Raw genomic sequence first — 16,506 nt, 5'->3', positions numbered from 1 at the left:
AAAGCACAGGGGACTGAATCTGGATTCTTTGAATCCTGGCCCTGTCATTTTAATCACTGTGACCTTGGGCTCATTGTTTCACCTCAGTCTTCCCACCTGTAGAATAGGATGATATCACACCAGCCTCAGTGGTGTTGTGAGATTTTAAAAAGCTGATCCGTAAGATGTCTGGCTGTTATTTTTTACATAACAAGCAACTTCCACACTCCAGATACTGTTGAGGCCAGGGGTAAGCAAATTTTCTCTAGAAGACCCAAATAAGGGGTCTGTGAGTGGTTCAGCAGTTGAGCATCTGCCTTTGGCTCAGGCTGGGATCCCAAGTCTTGGGATCAAGTCCTACATCCGGCTCCCGCAGGGAGCCTACTTCTCTCTCTGCCTGTGTCTCTGCCTCTCTCATAAATGAATGAATGAATGAATGAATGAATGAATAAATAAATAAATAAATATGTATTTTTTTTAAGTCCCAAATAATAAGTATTTTCAGTTTTGTGGATCTTAATGTTTTGGTCCAACTATTCAACTCCCTTGCTTGTAGCCCAGAAGCAGCTGCAAATAACAAACAAATGAATGAGAGTGGCCATATTCCAATGAACTTTGTTTATGGCCACAAGAATTTGAATGTCTTCTAAATTCACATGTCACTAAATATTCTTCTCTTTCTAATTTTTTAAATTATTAAAAAATGTATAAACAACTCTTAGCTCACAAGCTGGATTTGGTCCCTGGTCTATGTGTTAGAGGTACAGATATCAACCCTTTTCCCTCCCACGCCTGCCCCTAGAAATCCGTGGTGCAGATGGAGCCTCCTGGAGCCTGGGAAGGCAGTGGGCTCCTTCACAGCCCTCACACCACCTTGTCCCCACCGAGGTCTGTGACCACATCTTAAAAGCCACTCTTGCAACCTGGGGCGGAGTGGGGATGGCATCTCAGTTCCAAGTCCCGGCATTTCAGGCTCTAATTCCTCTGAGATAAATCTCAAAGACTGCAGAGACCCAGGGCACATGTCCAACAACAGTTGGCGGGCCAGCGTGCTGGGGGAGCTTTGACCTGGTGTTGGAGTGGAATGCAGAGACCCTGCTGGCAAGAAGCCTTGATGAGCAGGGTATTTAGAGGTTATGTGGGTTGGGTTTGAAGCACTGCAAACATTTGTTTTTTTCTGAGAGAAAAGCCACAGCCGACTGAAGGACTGACAGGGGAGGGGTTCCTGGACCAGAAGCAGTCCCCACCTGGATGTCTGGGGCAGCCTCTGTGAAAGGTGCTAACGGCCAGCAAGGTTCACCTAGGGAAATAGCCTCTGCTAGCCCAGACCCTCTGGACCTCGCAGTCTGTCTGAGACACCTCCCAGCCTCTACTCACCTTGCCCCCGTGACTGTACCCTAGTACAGTCACTGTGTGACCTTCCAGCATGACACAATTATCATGAAAAGCCCCTTCCAGGCACCATGAGGGCCCCAATTTCTCCCCTCATTAAACCCCCCACATTCAGACCCTGGAACGACCCTCTCCCAACCCACACAGGGGACTTCCAGGGATGGCCCCACCCTGTGCCATCCTTTGCACATCTGTATGTGTCCTGCATCCCAGAAGCCCCCACTCCCACCCACTGCCACATTTGGCCATATCCAGCCTTGACTCTTGTGTAAAGAGACCTTGGGGGTGCCTGGTTGGCTCAGTTGGTAGAGAATGCAACTCTCAGGGTAGTGAATTTGAGACCCACATAGTGGTTGGAACTTACTTTAAAAAAAAAGAGAAAGAGTGATCTTGCAGTTGAATCATAGAGGAGCTATTTAATTGTGCCTCAGTTTCCTTATCTGTAAAATGGGAGATACAGGAGCACCAGTGTCATGGCACTGTTGAGGCTTAATTAGAACATGCATGTCAAGCATTCCCTGAGTGGTGCCAGAGACGCAACCATGTTCCAGAAATGGCACTGGCCGGCTGCAGCTGCAAGCCCTGCCTGACTCCTGATTACATTCACCCCTTCCCTCTTTATTTTTTTTTAATATTTTACTTATTTATTCATGAGAGACACGGAAAGAGAGGCAGAGACATAGGCAGAGGGAGAAGCAGGCTCCATGCAGGGAACCCAATGCAGGACTTGATCCCAGGACCTTGGGATTTGGACCTGAGCCAAAGGCAGATGCTCAACCACTGAGCCACCCAGGTGTCCCACCCCTTCCCTCTTTAAATTTTTCAATTGGTCATTTGAATTACGCAATACCATGAGATGTTCCCAGATTGGCAGCTCCTCTTCCCCATTGGGCTACAAACCCATAAACCTTCTGTCTCACACACCTTACACTGTTCCTTGGCTCCCACAGAGCCTCTGGTGCTCCACAGCCTTGAGTCTGGGCTGCATTTTCTTTTCAGTAGTTGATTGAAACTGCCACACACCCCTCAGCCCTTTCTTTCTTTTGTGAGGGGCTTCGGGGTGGGGGGGAGGGTGAAGACAAGCTATCTTTCTAATGCAGCACTCTCCCTGACATGCTAACTGAGAATCTGATCACTAAAGAGCTGGTCTAGAGCCGCTCAACAACATCATAAATTTAAGTAACAAAAAAGAAAGGGCTTTTGTTAAAATGACCCTCTGAGTGGCAGCTGAGTTCTAAGTGGCCCACAAAGTGCCATCTGGGTGGGAGTTGGCCTCCACCAAACCTGGACTGTTGTCCGAGGCAGAGGCCTTCCAGGAAAGCCCCAGAAGTCCACGGCGTGGCAGGTCCTGCCCGTTGTTTCCATGAGCTTCAAGAATCCAGGCTCTCCACCCAAAGCCCCCAAGGGGTGGCCAAAGGTTAACGGGCTCTTAAGGGAGGGCCCGAGGGCCCATCAGACCAGTCAGACACCAGATATAAAGACCGGTCAGATCTGCCAGAGAGCAGAGGACAGCAGAGACCGACTCCGCCAGCCCTGCTCCGACGTGCTGCTGTGAGTAGCCACAGAAGGGGGTGAGGGGGCGGTTAGCATAAGAACCAGGACAGAACAGTAATGTGACCAGAGCCAGCCCAGCCCAGTCCAGAGATCACATCTATGCCCCTCAGCCACCTTCAAATACTTAGCTAGGCTAAGGCTGAAAGTGCTGAGCTGATTTCCAGAGGAGCAGGTTAAAGCCACACAGAGTGTGAGCAAAAGCAGGACTTCCCTGGGCACAGAAGCTGGATGGAGGAGCGGTGGGTACAATTCTGGCAAAGGAGAGGCTGTCTGGGGTGCATGGTGCCATTGACTACAGGCCAGGAACCCAAGCCAGAGCCCAGCACAGACACAGGACCCTATTCGGCACAGAGGCTTCTCTCTGGAAAGTTAGCAGTTAAGCTGGTGCCTAGGGAGCCTGTGCTACTGTGGGAGAGGAGGGAGGGGGTAGGTGCCCCCCATCCAGAGCTGATGGTTTGAAGGCTGGAGCCCCATCCCTGGAGATAGAAAAGGAAGTCAGTATCTCATCGTACAGTGAAAAGCTCTCCCACTCCAAGCTCCCAGGCACACAAATGAATGTAGGTGACATGCCAACTGCCAGTTGGATCAAGAAAATGAGCAGCAATTGGATTTTGCCTTTTTTTTATTTAAAGTTTTTATTGATTCTTATGAAGTGAATTAAATCTGAACATCAGAATGAAAAGGGCTCTATTGCATCTCCATGAAGGAAATGGGATGCCATAAATGTGACACATCCATCTCCACTGGGAGGGAAATCGGGGCCCCACAGACTCCACAAGGAAAGGACAGGAACAGGAGGGGGAGTCATGATCGGGAGCCCTCCACTCCGCCCATCCTCTGTTCTGTTCCAGATCCTCCTGGGCTCCTGGACAGGGTCTTAGCTTCCCGAGAGGTGGTCTTCAGAGGGAGGGCAGTCTTCTGACCTTACTAGGAAATCTTATGTAGCTGGCATGAGAAGCTTTGGCTGTCATGCTCTCATATGCTTTCTCATGGAGTATTAGCCAGATGGAGAGAAAAAGTAGGATGGGGACAGAAGGATCGAAAGAAGGCAAAGGGAGGTGACTTAGGGAGGTGCTTAGTAGAGGTGGCTTCAGATGACCCAGGAGAAGGGTCTCAGAGGAGAGGCTGATTGCAAGCCCACAGCCTTGGAAGATTCTCTCCACAGGGGTAACTGGGGTTGGACCTATGAGAAGCTTGGAGGCTAGTCCAGGGCAGGACCCTCTCCTATTAACAGAATCCAGGCTGCCCCATGGCTGTGGGAGCCCCGAGCTGACTCCTCCAAAGCTCTTCCTCTGCAACCTTTTAGTCACCCCACTCCTGCCACGGCAGGGCTGCCCCTGGCCTCCCCTCCTTGCTCGGGTGCCTGGCCCTGTGCTCAGCAGCCCACTCGCCACAGGAATGTGGGTGCTCCAATAGTATTCAACAGGCTGCCCCCCCCCCATGCCCTTCCCCACCTTCTGCGTGCAGAGGCAATGCAGAGTGGGGTGCAGGGCCGTGCAGCAGGCCTCAGAAGGCCAGACTTCCAGCCCCTACCACCTCTGAATGAGTCCCCTTCGCCTGTCTAGGTCTCCTCCCCTCCCCAGATTGCACCTGCTCCCAGGTGAGGGCAAGGATGGTGTGGGACAGGGCTTGGAAGAGGACTCCGTGCACCAGGGTAAGGAATCAACTGAGACAGGCACCCAGTGGGCAGTACCCTCCTCCCCCAACCCCCGCCACAGGACCATCCTGACCGGCCCAAATTCGGCCCAACTGAGCCTATTTTTTAAGCTTTTGTACTCCTGGGGTCACCACCCCCTTCTGTTCCCCGGCAGGGGTCCATCCACAGCCCACCTTTCTATCCACATTCCAGACATTCCCACTTCCTGGGACACAGGAGGCCCCATGCATGCACGCAGGCACCCCCAGCACTGGTGGCATTCTCAGCTGTGCAGGGAGTGGGCTCAGGGAAAGGATGCACTCCCTGTTTCTAGACCAATATGCAGCTAGCTGGAGCTCAGGAGAATCTTGTTCCAGACCCAGGGCTGGCCCCCATAGGGGTAGAGACCCTGCTTCCAGCTCTTGGATGCTGTTTCCTCCTGGAACTTTCCATTTGACTCTGCCTCCATCTGGGGAGAAGTTTCCAACCCCTTTCTCTCCAGACCCAGAGTCTTTATCTGGTGCTCTCGGGGACAGCCAGGGTCATCTGAGCCTGGGTCCATCTCTTTTGTCATCCCAATCAGCCCAGGGAGCAGAAGGGCTCAACTGGGGCACAATTCTGTGGATAATCTAGTCTTTCTTCTGAAACATGGAGTCCTTCCCACTTCAGGAGCCCTGCTGGCCTTGGAAGACCTGACCTATAACAAAGAGGGGGCCCAACATGTAGAACACTTCTCACCCAGCCTGTGGCAGGGCCAGGCCGCCTCTCCCGGGTGCTCCCTCACCTCCCCTGGCTCTGGCACAGAAGGGGCTCTGAGCTGCAGTAAAGCCCCGCAGCCTATCCACATCAGGACAGGCTCGGCGGCTCGCTCCAGGTCACAGCTGCAGGCAGGGTGTGCACCCTGAACCCAATGACTGAGCTTCTTGTCACTGTCCAGCCCTAGGATGGTGTCCCGAAAGGCCGTGGCTGCTCTGCTGGTGGTGCACGTGGCTGCCATGCTGGCCTCCCAGACAGAAGCCTTCGTTCCCATCTTCACCCACAGTGAGCTCCAGAAGATTCGGGTAGGAAATCCCCCAGGCTGCCTGGTTCCCCCGTGTAGCCCAGGTGACTCAGAACCTTATTTAGCACTGAGGTGGCCTCAGTCTAAGGGACAAGTGTCCCTTTGATAAGCCCACATTTAATCAGCTATGCCAGCCATATAGAGGACAGCATGGAAGACCTGGACCCAAGCTCACCCCAAACTCCAGCTGCCGCTCTTCTACCTTCACTCCTCCCTAACACGACTCAAAAGTGACAGAGGCTCCCACAAGCGACACCTTTTCCCACCCCTGTCTGGCCTTCGGGAGAGATTTTCAATTAACAAGCCAATAAACATTTGCTGAGCATCTCTGCAGTACAAAGGGCCACCCTGGGTGAGAGGCCAGGCATACAAGGAGATCTGAGGAATCTCCGTCTTCAAGGAGCAGGCTTAGGAGCCAAGGTACAAACATTGAAAAATTCACTAACGATAGAAAACAAGGGAGATGGCACGAGACAGGACATGATTAATTGCCCAGCAAGCGCCGCTGATGGTGAGTGCTGAGCTCCACGGAGGGCGAGGTCTTCACGGGCTGGCACGGGTCAGAAGCCTACAGGGGAAGGGTGAGCCGAGCTGGGGGTCTTCAGAGAGAAGGAGGGGATGCTGTGGGAGCAAATGCCCAGAGTGGGAAAGAAGATGCTGCTCATGGAAGGCTCACCAGAGCCGCTGCCACTTAAGAACCCAGAAGAAAACAGGGCAGGCTTAACAGAACCCAGGCGGTGGGGCCTCCGGCAAAGTGGGCCGCCAGACTTGGCTCCTCGTGCCCTTTACTTTAGATGTCAAGGGGTTCTGAGTATCTTGTGCAGTCATTCGTTTCTCTCTAACCCAAGGAGATGATGAAATGGGTCTTCCACATCCCTCCAGTCTGAGATCAAGGCTCTAACAGGGACAGAGACATGAATCGGTTCTCTGGTTGGTCACGTGGCCTCTGGACCCACAGGCTCTGTCTGGGGCAGGCTGCCACAGGCCCAGTGGCCCGGGTCCTTTGCAGAGCCAAGGCTGGCCCCAGCCCCCCTTCTTCAGGGGTACCCATGGAAATCCAGAAAAGATGCGGCAGGCTCCCTAAACACACTTTCTCCACCACTGGCTTCCTCCCCAGAAGAGACAGCTGATTGCTCTAGAATCACCATGTCTCAGGCAAGGCCTGGAGCTGAATCCCAAGGGTACCATTAAAGCAACCAAAGGACTGAGGTGCCTCTGATTTCAGTGCCTGGGACCTGGCAAGCAGGACGCCACATAAGATTTGGGCCTGGGCAGAAACAGTCAAACTCGATAGAACATAAACTAGCAAAATGGCAACCAAAGGACACTTTGCATTAATCCGCTCTCTGGTTTTGCGCCTCATAATTGCCAGGCACCAGGATTTTTATGAAGAAGCTGCAAACTCCTTCCACCATAATTCATCTCCCTGTCTCGCCTCTTATAAATCACCTCCCAGGGACTTCGGTTTCTGGGCCACCCCATGGTGCCCTCGCAGGCTAGGCTGTCTTGCCACTGCTTTTATAAGCTCTCTGCTAAGAAAAACATATTTCCACACTTAATATGTATGAAGGGCGACCATTATTTTCAACATTTTAACTTAATTAACAGTAACAATCTGGGTGCAGTGTTTGAGCGACAAAGGAATGGAATCTTCTGGGAGTTGATCTGTTGGTGGATGGTTCTGTGAGCCTTTGGGCTTGGGGGACCCCTTGTGTAGAGGCACCTGGGGAGGAGGGATTCTTTTGGCCTGTGGGAAGCCAGGCTGCTTGGCACCCTGGGCACAGACAGGCAGTGGAGAGATCTTGGTTTTGTACGACTTTGTGCTCTGCCCTTAGGAAAAGGAGCGCAACAAAGGGCAAAAGAAGTCCTTGATTTTACAAAAGAAGTCTGAGGAATTGGGGCCTCTGGACCCTGTAGAGCCCACAGAGGAAGAAGAAAACCAAGTTATCAAGGTGAGCAGGTAGGGGGGTGATGCAGAGAAACCTCGCTGGGGAATGGCTCCCCCGGCCAGCCACAGATTATGCTAGGATTCTGGCAACAAGCTCCATCCTAGAAGAAAGGGAGACAGACACCAACAATGAGACAAGGAACCATTTCAGGCACCACATAAGGAGGTAGGATAGAGCATGATGGGGTGGGGCTCAGGGCCATTCCTTCAGCTGGGGGAGGGGTTGGGGAAGGCCTCTCAGAAGAGAGGATCCTCTCATACAAAGAGCTAAAGAGCTAGAGCAAGAACATTCCAGAAGGAAGGAAAGGTGAGTGCAAAGGCCCTGCTCAGGAAGCACACTGAAGGTGCAAGGTCCTCGAGGCCAGGGCGCACCGGGAGAGAACAAGAGGTTGGCAGGGCCTGGTGTCCAGGCTAGATGTCTGGAAGGTCACCTGGGGTTCAAAGCAGGGAAGTCACCTGATCTGACTTTGAAAGATCCGGGACAGCACAAGAGGAGGCAGGAGACCAGTCAGGAGGCAGCTATCATCCTCAGGGGACAGATGACGAGGGTGCCAGTTCCTCCCCCTAGCAAGGAACCTAGGAGACAACTACAGGGTCAGCCTCCAGCCCCCGGGTCAGTGCTGAGTGCGGATAGTACAGATTGCAGCGGTCAGAGTGAGCCTTGAGTTTGTCCAGGGCACCTCTTTAATTTCACAAACTCACTTATTCAGGCGACAAATAGTTCCCAAGCTCTAAGTGCAAAGCATGGTTCTGGGCCCTGGGAATAAAGTGGTGAACAAAACAGGTAAATCCTCCAAGCTCATGGAGCTCACACTCGAGTGGGGGACCGGAAATGAGATACCAGAAGGACCGGCAACAGACTACACACAGGATAAATAAGCAACCTTCACAGTGTGGCCAGTAGTGCCATGGAAGAGAGTAAAGCAGAGAATGGAGATGGATGAGTTGTGATTTAAATAGGGTGGTCAGAGCAGGCTTCATGAGTGCATGGCATTAGCACAGAGGCCTGGAGACAGTGAGGCACTGAACCAGAAAAATATCTGGGGGAAGAGCATTCCAGGCAGCAGGAACAGCCGGTGCAAAGGCCCTGAGGCAGGGGTAGACCTGGTGCATCCCAGGAACAGTGAGGAAGGAACAGTGAGGAGGTTGGAGTGGCTGGAGCAGAGGGAGTCAGAGAAAGTGGGAGGTGAGACCAGACAGTGGACTCTGTAGGCTATTGTTTGGACTTTGCGTTCATTCTGCTGAAGTGGGAGCCATTGCAGGCTTTGGAGCAGAGAAGGGACATGATCAGATTTATATTTTAAAAGAGTTTCCCCAGGAGCATCTGATCTGGGTGGCTCAGTCGGTTAAGCATCTGACTCTTGATCTCAGCTCAGGTCTTGATCTCAGGGTGGTGAGTTCAAGCCCCACATTGGGCTCCATGCTGGTCATGGAGCCTACTTTACGGAGAAAAAAAAAGGTCTCGCTAGCTTCTGTGTTGAGAACAGCCTGAAGGGGCAAAGGCAGGATTAGGGGGACCCCTAAGGAGCTGCTGCAGCATCCAACAGCCCAGGGTGGTCATGGTGGAGGCAGAGCAGAGTGGTCAGGTTCCGGAAATATTTTAGAGTTAGAGGCCCTCAGGGTTTGCTATGAATTTAGGCTATAAAGAAAAAGAAAAGAAACATGGACTTCAAGGTTCTGGGCCAGAAGACCTAGAAGGATGGATTTGCCACTCATGGAGACGGTTAACCCTACGATTGGCCACAGGAGGGCGGGAGGAAGGTCGAGTGGGACAGATCTGTGAACTGTAAGATGCCTCCAGGTGGAGGCATGGGACAGGCAGGTGGATATAGGAGAGCTTAGGGCTGGACACATCCACGTGGGAAGCATCAGCAATTTGCTGGAATTTCAAGCCAGGACCGGGTGAGATCCTAGAAGGGGTGAGTGTGGATGGAGAAGGAAGGCGCTGCTGGACCTGAGCGGGGGACACTCCCAGCGGCCTGGGAGGTGGGGAGACTGATAAGTAGAGTGAGTGAGGGCCTTGCCAAGGTCACACAGTAGTCAGGGTGAAACTGAGCTGCACTCCAGGTCTTCCGCCTCCCGCCAGCCACCGGCCACGGATCCTTCCACCCTGGCAGGTTGTCACAGCCTGTGACCACAAACAGGGAGGCCAATCACGGCCCAGAGAGGGACCTCGGGGCTGTCACCACACCGGGTGATGGGGTTAGGGCAGTGTGCCTTCCTCTCCCACATGCTCCTTGGGCTCTCAGGAGGAACTGCCACTCAGGTGGCAAAGGGGAGCTCACTCGGAGCTGCCCAATGCCGGCACCCTGGGCAGTGTAAGGCACGAGTTACATCCTGTGGGACATCTTGGGGAGGCTGTTCCCAGCTGCCTAGACCAGGACACATGGGTCAGAAGGTCCTTTCTGGATCATTCTGTCCAGCCTCCTGACTTTAAGGACACTGATGTCGGAGAGAAAAGTATAGCACGGAAGGGGATGGCGTGGGTCGGGCTGGAGCCGGACCCACAGTGACCTTCCCTCCGTGTGGCCCTTCGGGAGGCCCCAGCCTGTTTTCCATTGCCAGGGAGCCCCTGGAAAATCCTGCGTACAGCTCTCCAGACAGGCAGGGAGACTCCGGTCTTCTGCCCATCTGCCGGCTGGCGTGGGAACCAAGATCGCTGAGCCAGGAAGCTCTGGGGTGACAGCAAGATTGGTCAGCACACATCCCCTGCCCCCCACCCCCGCTGGGCCACACCCACCTCTCTTGGTGGGGAGCCTCTCCTGACGCTCCTCTGGGGTCTCTATTGTGTCCCCATAGGGCTAGAGAAAGTCTCACCTGCTGGCTAGAATCATTCCCCCTGGGAATGACACCTTTTCCCTCTGCCACTTAGCACCTGTGTGGCTTTGAGCAAGTTACTCTACCTCTTTTTCCTCAGCTTCCTCATCTGTGAAACGGAGACCCTAATCGTCCCTACCTCATAGGGTTACTAAGAGGCTTCTTATACATTAAGCTTCTGGAAGGACTCCCAGCTCTAAGGTTCCAGGTGTTGGCTGTCATTATTCAGGAGGAGGGGGAGGGAGAGTTTCCTCCCACCTGAAAAGCCAAGGCATTTCCTGCCCACTGCTCCCCTCCATCCCAGCTTCCCCAGTAGGGAAGTTTGTGGATCCTCCTCCCAGCCAAGTCTTGTGTGACTTCCAGGATCCAGCCCCCCCGACCTTGAGTGCAGGGGAGGAGGTGCCACAATTCCCTGGCCGGCCTGGAAGTCCAAGGAGGATCAGGAACAGCGGGGCCAAGGCTGAGCAGTCCCTCCCGCCACCTGTAAGGCACCCAGGGGTTAATGGCGCTCTCCGCGTCTCTTCCTCCTTGTTAACTCTACCTTATTTCACAGTTGACTGCTCCTGTGGAAATTGGAATGAAGATGAACTCCAGGCAGCTGGAAAAGTACTGGGCCGCCCTGGAAGAGCTGCTGAGTGAGGTGCTGCTGACCCCCCAGAACGGTACGGGAAGGCAGGGCCCTGCACCTGGGACCTGGCCTCAGCCATCCTGTGTCAATATTCTGGGAGCACACCTGAGCACGGTGTGCGGATGACGATTTGTTTTTGTGCCTTGCACTTGAGAATATGAAGCTGTCTTCTGGGGAAAGGGCACCCATCTCTGAGGAGAGCTAATCATTGAGCAATTCCCCAGCCAGGGGCATTTCAAGGTCCTGCCCTGAAGGCTCAGCCCCCTTTCCCAAATGCCCTCTGGCGGAGCAGACCACAACACACCCAACCCTCCCTCTGCTCCAGAAATGTTCACTCCTTCCCAAAACACTACCAAGGCTGGGCCGTTCCTCCAAAGGAACCTCTGGAACTGGCCAACCACAAAGGTCTGCATTTTCTTGATCTGTTTTACAGATGCAAGTCCTGAGCTCCACTTGGCCCTCGCCCAGTTCAAGGTCTGCCCAAGTAACTTGGGTCAAGCTAGGACTTGTCTCACAAACAGCCACTGATTACTTCTAGTCTCCAGGAGGGGAGGAGAGAGGTGGGGAGAAAGTGTTTAAGGTGGAAGAACAGAGTTTAAATGACTTGCCCCAGGCTACAGAGAAACCTAGCTGCAGAGCTTCCAGATGCCTGACCAATCCCCCCACTCCCCCCACCCCTCCCACCTCGGGCCCCTTCTCCCTTTGGTCAGCAGGCAGGTTTAGATGACAGTTTCATAAGTGGAACTGCTGTCACTGAGCTGCAAACCTCCTCTCCTTTTCCCCAGCAGACAAGTGACAACCTGCTCCTCCTGCGGGCGGCAGAAAGGGTGGATGACACCAGGAGCCCGCTTCCCAACCGAGGCAGGCCCCAAAATCTGCATGCCGGACAACCAGGCTCCGAAGGAAAATACTCTCTCCCAAGCAAGCCCCCCCTCCAGCAAATAAAGCAGGAAATATACAGAAATGACTCTTTTTATTTAATATTTTAATTTTTAAAGGTCAGCTTTAAGTCACTCCATAAGGGGGGGGGGGTTAAGCTCAGAGGGAGTTGGCCATAAATGGCGGTACATACAGTAGTAAAACATCTGCCTTCGATCAATTCTATGTTCAAATATTAAGTCAGACCCACAGAACTGGAAGATTCGTGCCAATGAGGAAAGATAGCATTTTCTGCCCACACACCAGTCAGTGGCAGAGCAAGGACTGGAATCCAGGTCTCCTGAATCCTGGTCTACTTTCTGTTTATTGGCAAGCTCGAGGTCTAATGGGCTAGACCTTGTCAGTCTTCTGCACTCAACCCCTTGCCAAGTAACTTCCAGCTAGCCCTTTAACCTCAATGAGCCTTTGCAAAAGCAAGGTGGTAATGCGTGCCCTGAGACTGGGGCGGGGGGACAGGCACCAGCAAATCACTATCATTATTATCATCATCTTGTGACTAGACGCTCCAGCATCCGCAGCAAAATTCCACAGCCAACCCACTTATTTCTGCCTTCTAAACAAAACTGGATGAGAAATTTCATTCTAATTTAATTTTACATTAATGAATGTTCATTTATTTATAAACTGGGGCCTTAGAGGAACCACAGCTCCCTCTATCCATAGGTTACCAGCAACTACACATGCTGCCCCTTTCACATTTCTACCCACCCCAGCCATTTTGAGAGCTTAGCCATAGATCATAGTTATCAGGACAAGATAACTCTGACCCTTAGAAAGGATGCTCCTTTGGGGTGCTCTGAATGCTCCTGAGGGACACCCAAACCTTACATGGGACCCAGACCCTTCATGCTGTACAGTCACATGATTTCCTGTGTACGTACTGATCAGCTCAAGGGCAGGGGCAGGTTCCTGGGAAATGCTGCCAAGGCACCCTGTAATAAACGGAGAGAGGGCTGCACAGGGCAGGGGAGGAGCAAGGAGGAAGAAATGCAGGAGAATCTACTAAGTACATGGTTGGGAAGAACTGATCCAGGACTCCTTGCCCTTCAGAGTTCCACCATGCATGCTATTCACACCATTATCTGGAACCCACTCCAAAACGCAGGCCAACAAAATGCTCCCGGTCTCTGTCTAGGTGGAAAACACAGCTTTTGTGTCTTTACCTCACTCTGCTGGGGTCTGTCCCTACACTGAAACTACCTTCCCCCACCACCAGAGGAGGGGTGCTCCTCTCTCCCTCCACCCCTGCCTCTCCGCTTGCTCGGATTCCCGCCCCCCATACCCCTCACCCCGCTGGGAGGTTTTCCTTAAGATCCTGGGGTTGGATAGCAGCATTGAAATAGGTGCCAAGGAGGAAATGAGGCCCCTAGGTGGTTGTACCCCAGGCAGTCTGCATTTCTGAAAATGGGAATTGGTTCCGCAGCCACAGTACCCAGGTGGCAGGAGGGTGCTGTTCGTCCTGCAGAACAGCCCTGTTCAAAGCTCAGTGCTTGCAGCCGGGTTGTCCGTGACCCTCACCCAGTGGCCTCTGATGTGCTGCTCAGTAATGAGCTGCAACAGGGACCCAGCTGCCACCTGCATCTGTATGCACAGTGCCCCAGCTGCCCGGTTAGATGTGTCGGCTCCTTTCTTCTCTCCTTTTCCTCCTCCTGCCGTTGTTCAATTTCTCACAATCGGCTCAAATAATTCTTTTTCTCTGACGAGTTCCTCCAGTTTCCAGGACAGCAGACTCGATTGCTTACAGGACGGGCACAGCCCTGGAAGAAATTAAAACTGGAGGAGGCTGGGAGGATACTGTGAGCTGAGCCAAGACCAAAATGACCATGTTTTCAAAAAAACAGAAGTAAAGAGAGATCCACTCTTGGCTAAAGCTATCCAAGGCCAGGACCAGGACCCAGCCAGGAGGGGAGAGGGGGCAAGTGCCCAGAGGAACCAGTCAGGTGAAGACACCCACCTTCCTCACATCTTACTGAGGTCTATCCAGCAAAATCTGCAAGAATCTCTCCAGAAAACTGGGCCATTACAGAGAGTTACAGATTACCCCCTCTTCATCTGGGATGTACTTTACACTTAACAGGACCATGGGTAATTAGAGGGCAACCTGAACCCAGCTTCACAAGATGGAGATGATGAGGTATTTTCTCAGTAACTGCATCGGTATGATTTTATAATTACCAAGCTATGAGGATTTGCCATGAAATTGAATAGTTAAAAGCAAAGAGTAATTGCCTGATATCTGTACTCTGTAATTTAGTATAATCTAATCATGGACAAAGCCCAAAAGAAAATGTTCTGAAAGCATTACATTTTTCTTCATACACAATTCGTTATTGACATCAGGGAATGTATTCTAGGCTTCTGAAAGAACTCTTACCCACAGATATCAAAGTGTGGCCAAAAGAATGAGAGTTTTGTTATATTTTCAGCCGATTATGAAAAGCAGCCAACATAACTGCCCATTATACCTGTTCTGGCATTTCTCTGTGACTTTATTTGCCCCTTCGTCTACCTGGAGAGATGAAAGGTGGCTCTCCTCTTCACCAGAGCACTGAGATGGGGCAGCCAGAAGTTGGGCAGTGCTGGGAACATTCCCAGTCAAAACCTGAGCCTAGAGGGCACCTGCTTTGTCCCCTACTTTTCAACCACACTCTCCCAGTGCCCCCACCACCGCACAGCATGACGCCACTCACGATATGGTTCCAAGGAAGCCCAGAGGGATGCTTGAGGCTGGTGAGAGGGTAGATCGAGGATGAGTCCATGGTCCCCCTGCATCTTTAAGGACCTGATAAATGTGTGCAGGGCTTTTTGCAGGAGAAGAAGGAGAATGGAACTCACTAAAAGATTTATGGCTGTTGTTATTATAAGGCTCTTCTGAGACAGAGGGAGGTCAGCTGGACGGCAGGCAGCGTGGCAGCCCTCTGGGAATCCAGAGCCTCCTCCTCCTGGAGGCCCCTCACTTCTGCTAAATGCGTGGATGTGGTTACTAAGTATATTTGGACATTGCAGCTTGTTTTTCCACTTCTGCCTTTAATAAATCAGGAAGACTGCCCACAGCCCGGCTGCTCACCTTTAAAAAACCCGCAAGAAAGTGAGGAGAGGGGGGGCCTGCAGGGCAGCCACTGACTTTGCAATGGTGCCTTTTTCTTTAAAATATGCGTTCCCCTGCTCAACACAGAAGGCAAAGGAGGCACGTGCCAGGAAGAGCCTCCTGGGCAGCTCCCAAAACGACACAGGGGTACTAAAGAAGCACCACGGCTCAGCCGGGGCCTGGAAAACATGAGGGTCAGTGAAGAAAGCATGTGGTGGTCATGCAGGGGGAACATGAGCAGCAACAAGGAGGTAAAGTAGTCTTGGCACAGAATGTTGATGGCGGGCCTCAGAGGGACTGTCAATCCATGGAGGAACAGGACTGGGACAGGACGCTCAGGAGGAAAACAGAGATGCCTCAGACTTGAGAAGGACGACTGACTTGTGAGGGGTTTTCTGATTGACTTTTCTCAATCAGATGGTGAGGCTTCTGCCTGGGGGCGGGCATGGCAGGGACGCGGGCTACGGTGGTGGCACTACCCCAAAGGCTCCTTCGACCCAGAGAGACAAATTGAGCATCTGGTAGGAGTCCCATGGAGACAGAGGGTAGACCACATGGGGGCAGAAAGCCACGGCTGCCAACATGATGGGTTCCAGGCTGGAGGGAAGACAGCAGGCTGGACGGGTGGGGGGTCATTTGGCCCTAGGTATGTGTAGCAGCAGCAGCGTCCCCAAACACGAGGCAGGCTGACAAAGCCCACACTGGGGACCACTGCAGGGGGCGGCTCCAGTTCAGTACATATTTTTAAATCATCCTGGGATCCATTGTGATGAAACAGACCGTAACTCTGCGAAATGTCAGAACGTTCACTTTGTTGAAGCGTCAGATTCAAACCCTCTTAGAATACACAGGGCCGGTATTGATGCTGAAAGGCTCATTCCTTATATATTGAACTGCACAGCTGCAAGGAGTTGCACAAATGTTACCAACTCATTTGTCATGCAAACAGTGCTTCAGAAAGAAATAAAATACTATTATGTGGTATATGTGTTAGGCAATCACTATATCAAATTCATGGCATTCCGTGCAAACACAGGCAGAGAAGAGGAAAACACTTGGTGAGAAAAATTGCACCACATGGGAACAGCTACGTTGGGGGATACGGGGAGGCTAACAATGGAAGCCTGACCGAGCAGGGGCTATAATTTTCCAGCAACCGTGGCCAGTGTAGGAATACATCCCTGTGGTGGTACGGCGAGTGGCAGGGATGCAAACCACCGGCAGAGGGGCCTTGCCCATGACCCAGGGAAGGAAGAGGGGAAAGCAGGGTGGGGGGTGGGCGATGGGCAGGCAAGGGGAGAACCGAATTAGAGGAGCCGCAGTGGACCGGAACCCAAGACGCCAAGGGTGGCCATAAACGTTTGGGATGGGGGGGGGATGAAGAAGGCCGTGGAAGGCTTACAAACAGGGGAGGGAGGTGGAAGGACAGAGCCCAGCTCTGCTCGCACTTGCCTCACCGCCCAGG

The 16,506-nt window shown here is 52.5% G+C and overlaps 1 protein-coding gene across 1 annotated transcript; it reads left to right on the top strand.

The window, feature by feature from the left end:
• The first annotated feature begins 2,889 nt into the window (after window positions 1-2,889).
• MLN (motilin) lies at window positions 2,890-11,940 on the top strand. Its single transcript, XM_072745543.1, has 5 exons — window positions 2,890-2,922; window positions 5,499-5,622; window positions 7,457-7,573; window positions 10,940-11,048; window positions 11,803-11,940. The coding sequence occupies exons 2-5, from the start codon at window positions 5,506-5,508 to the stop codon at window positions 11,808-11,810; spliced, it is 351 nt and encodes a 116-aa protein (XP_072601644.1). The 5' UTR covers window positions 2,890-2,922; window positions 5,499-5,505; the 3' UTR covers window positions 11,811-11,940.
• The last annotated feature ends 4,566 nt before the right edge of the window (window positions 11,941-16,506 follow it).

Source organism: Vulpes vulpes, chromosome 1 (assembly GCF_048418805.1).
Source record: "Vulpes vulpes isolate BD-2025 chromosome 1, VulVul3, whole genome shotgun sequence".
In the NCBI taxonomy this organism is placed as follows: Eukaryota; Metazoa; Chordata; class Mammalia; order Carnivora; family Canidae; genus Vulpes; species Vulpes vulpes.
The sequence above is the reverse complement of the archived record's forward strand: the minus strand, read 5'-3'. Positions and strand labels throughout refer to the sequence as shown.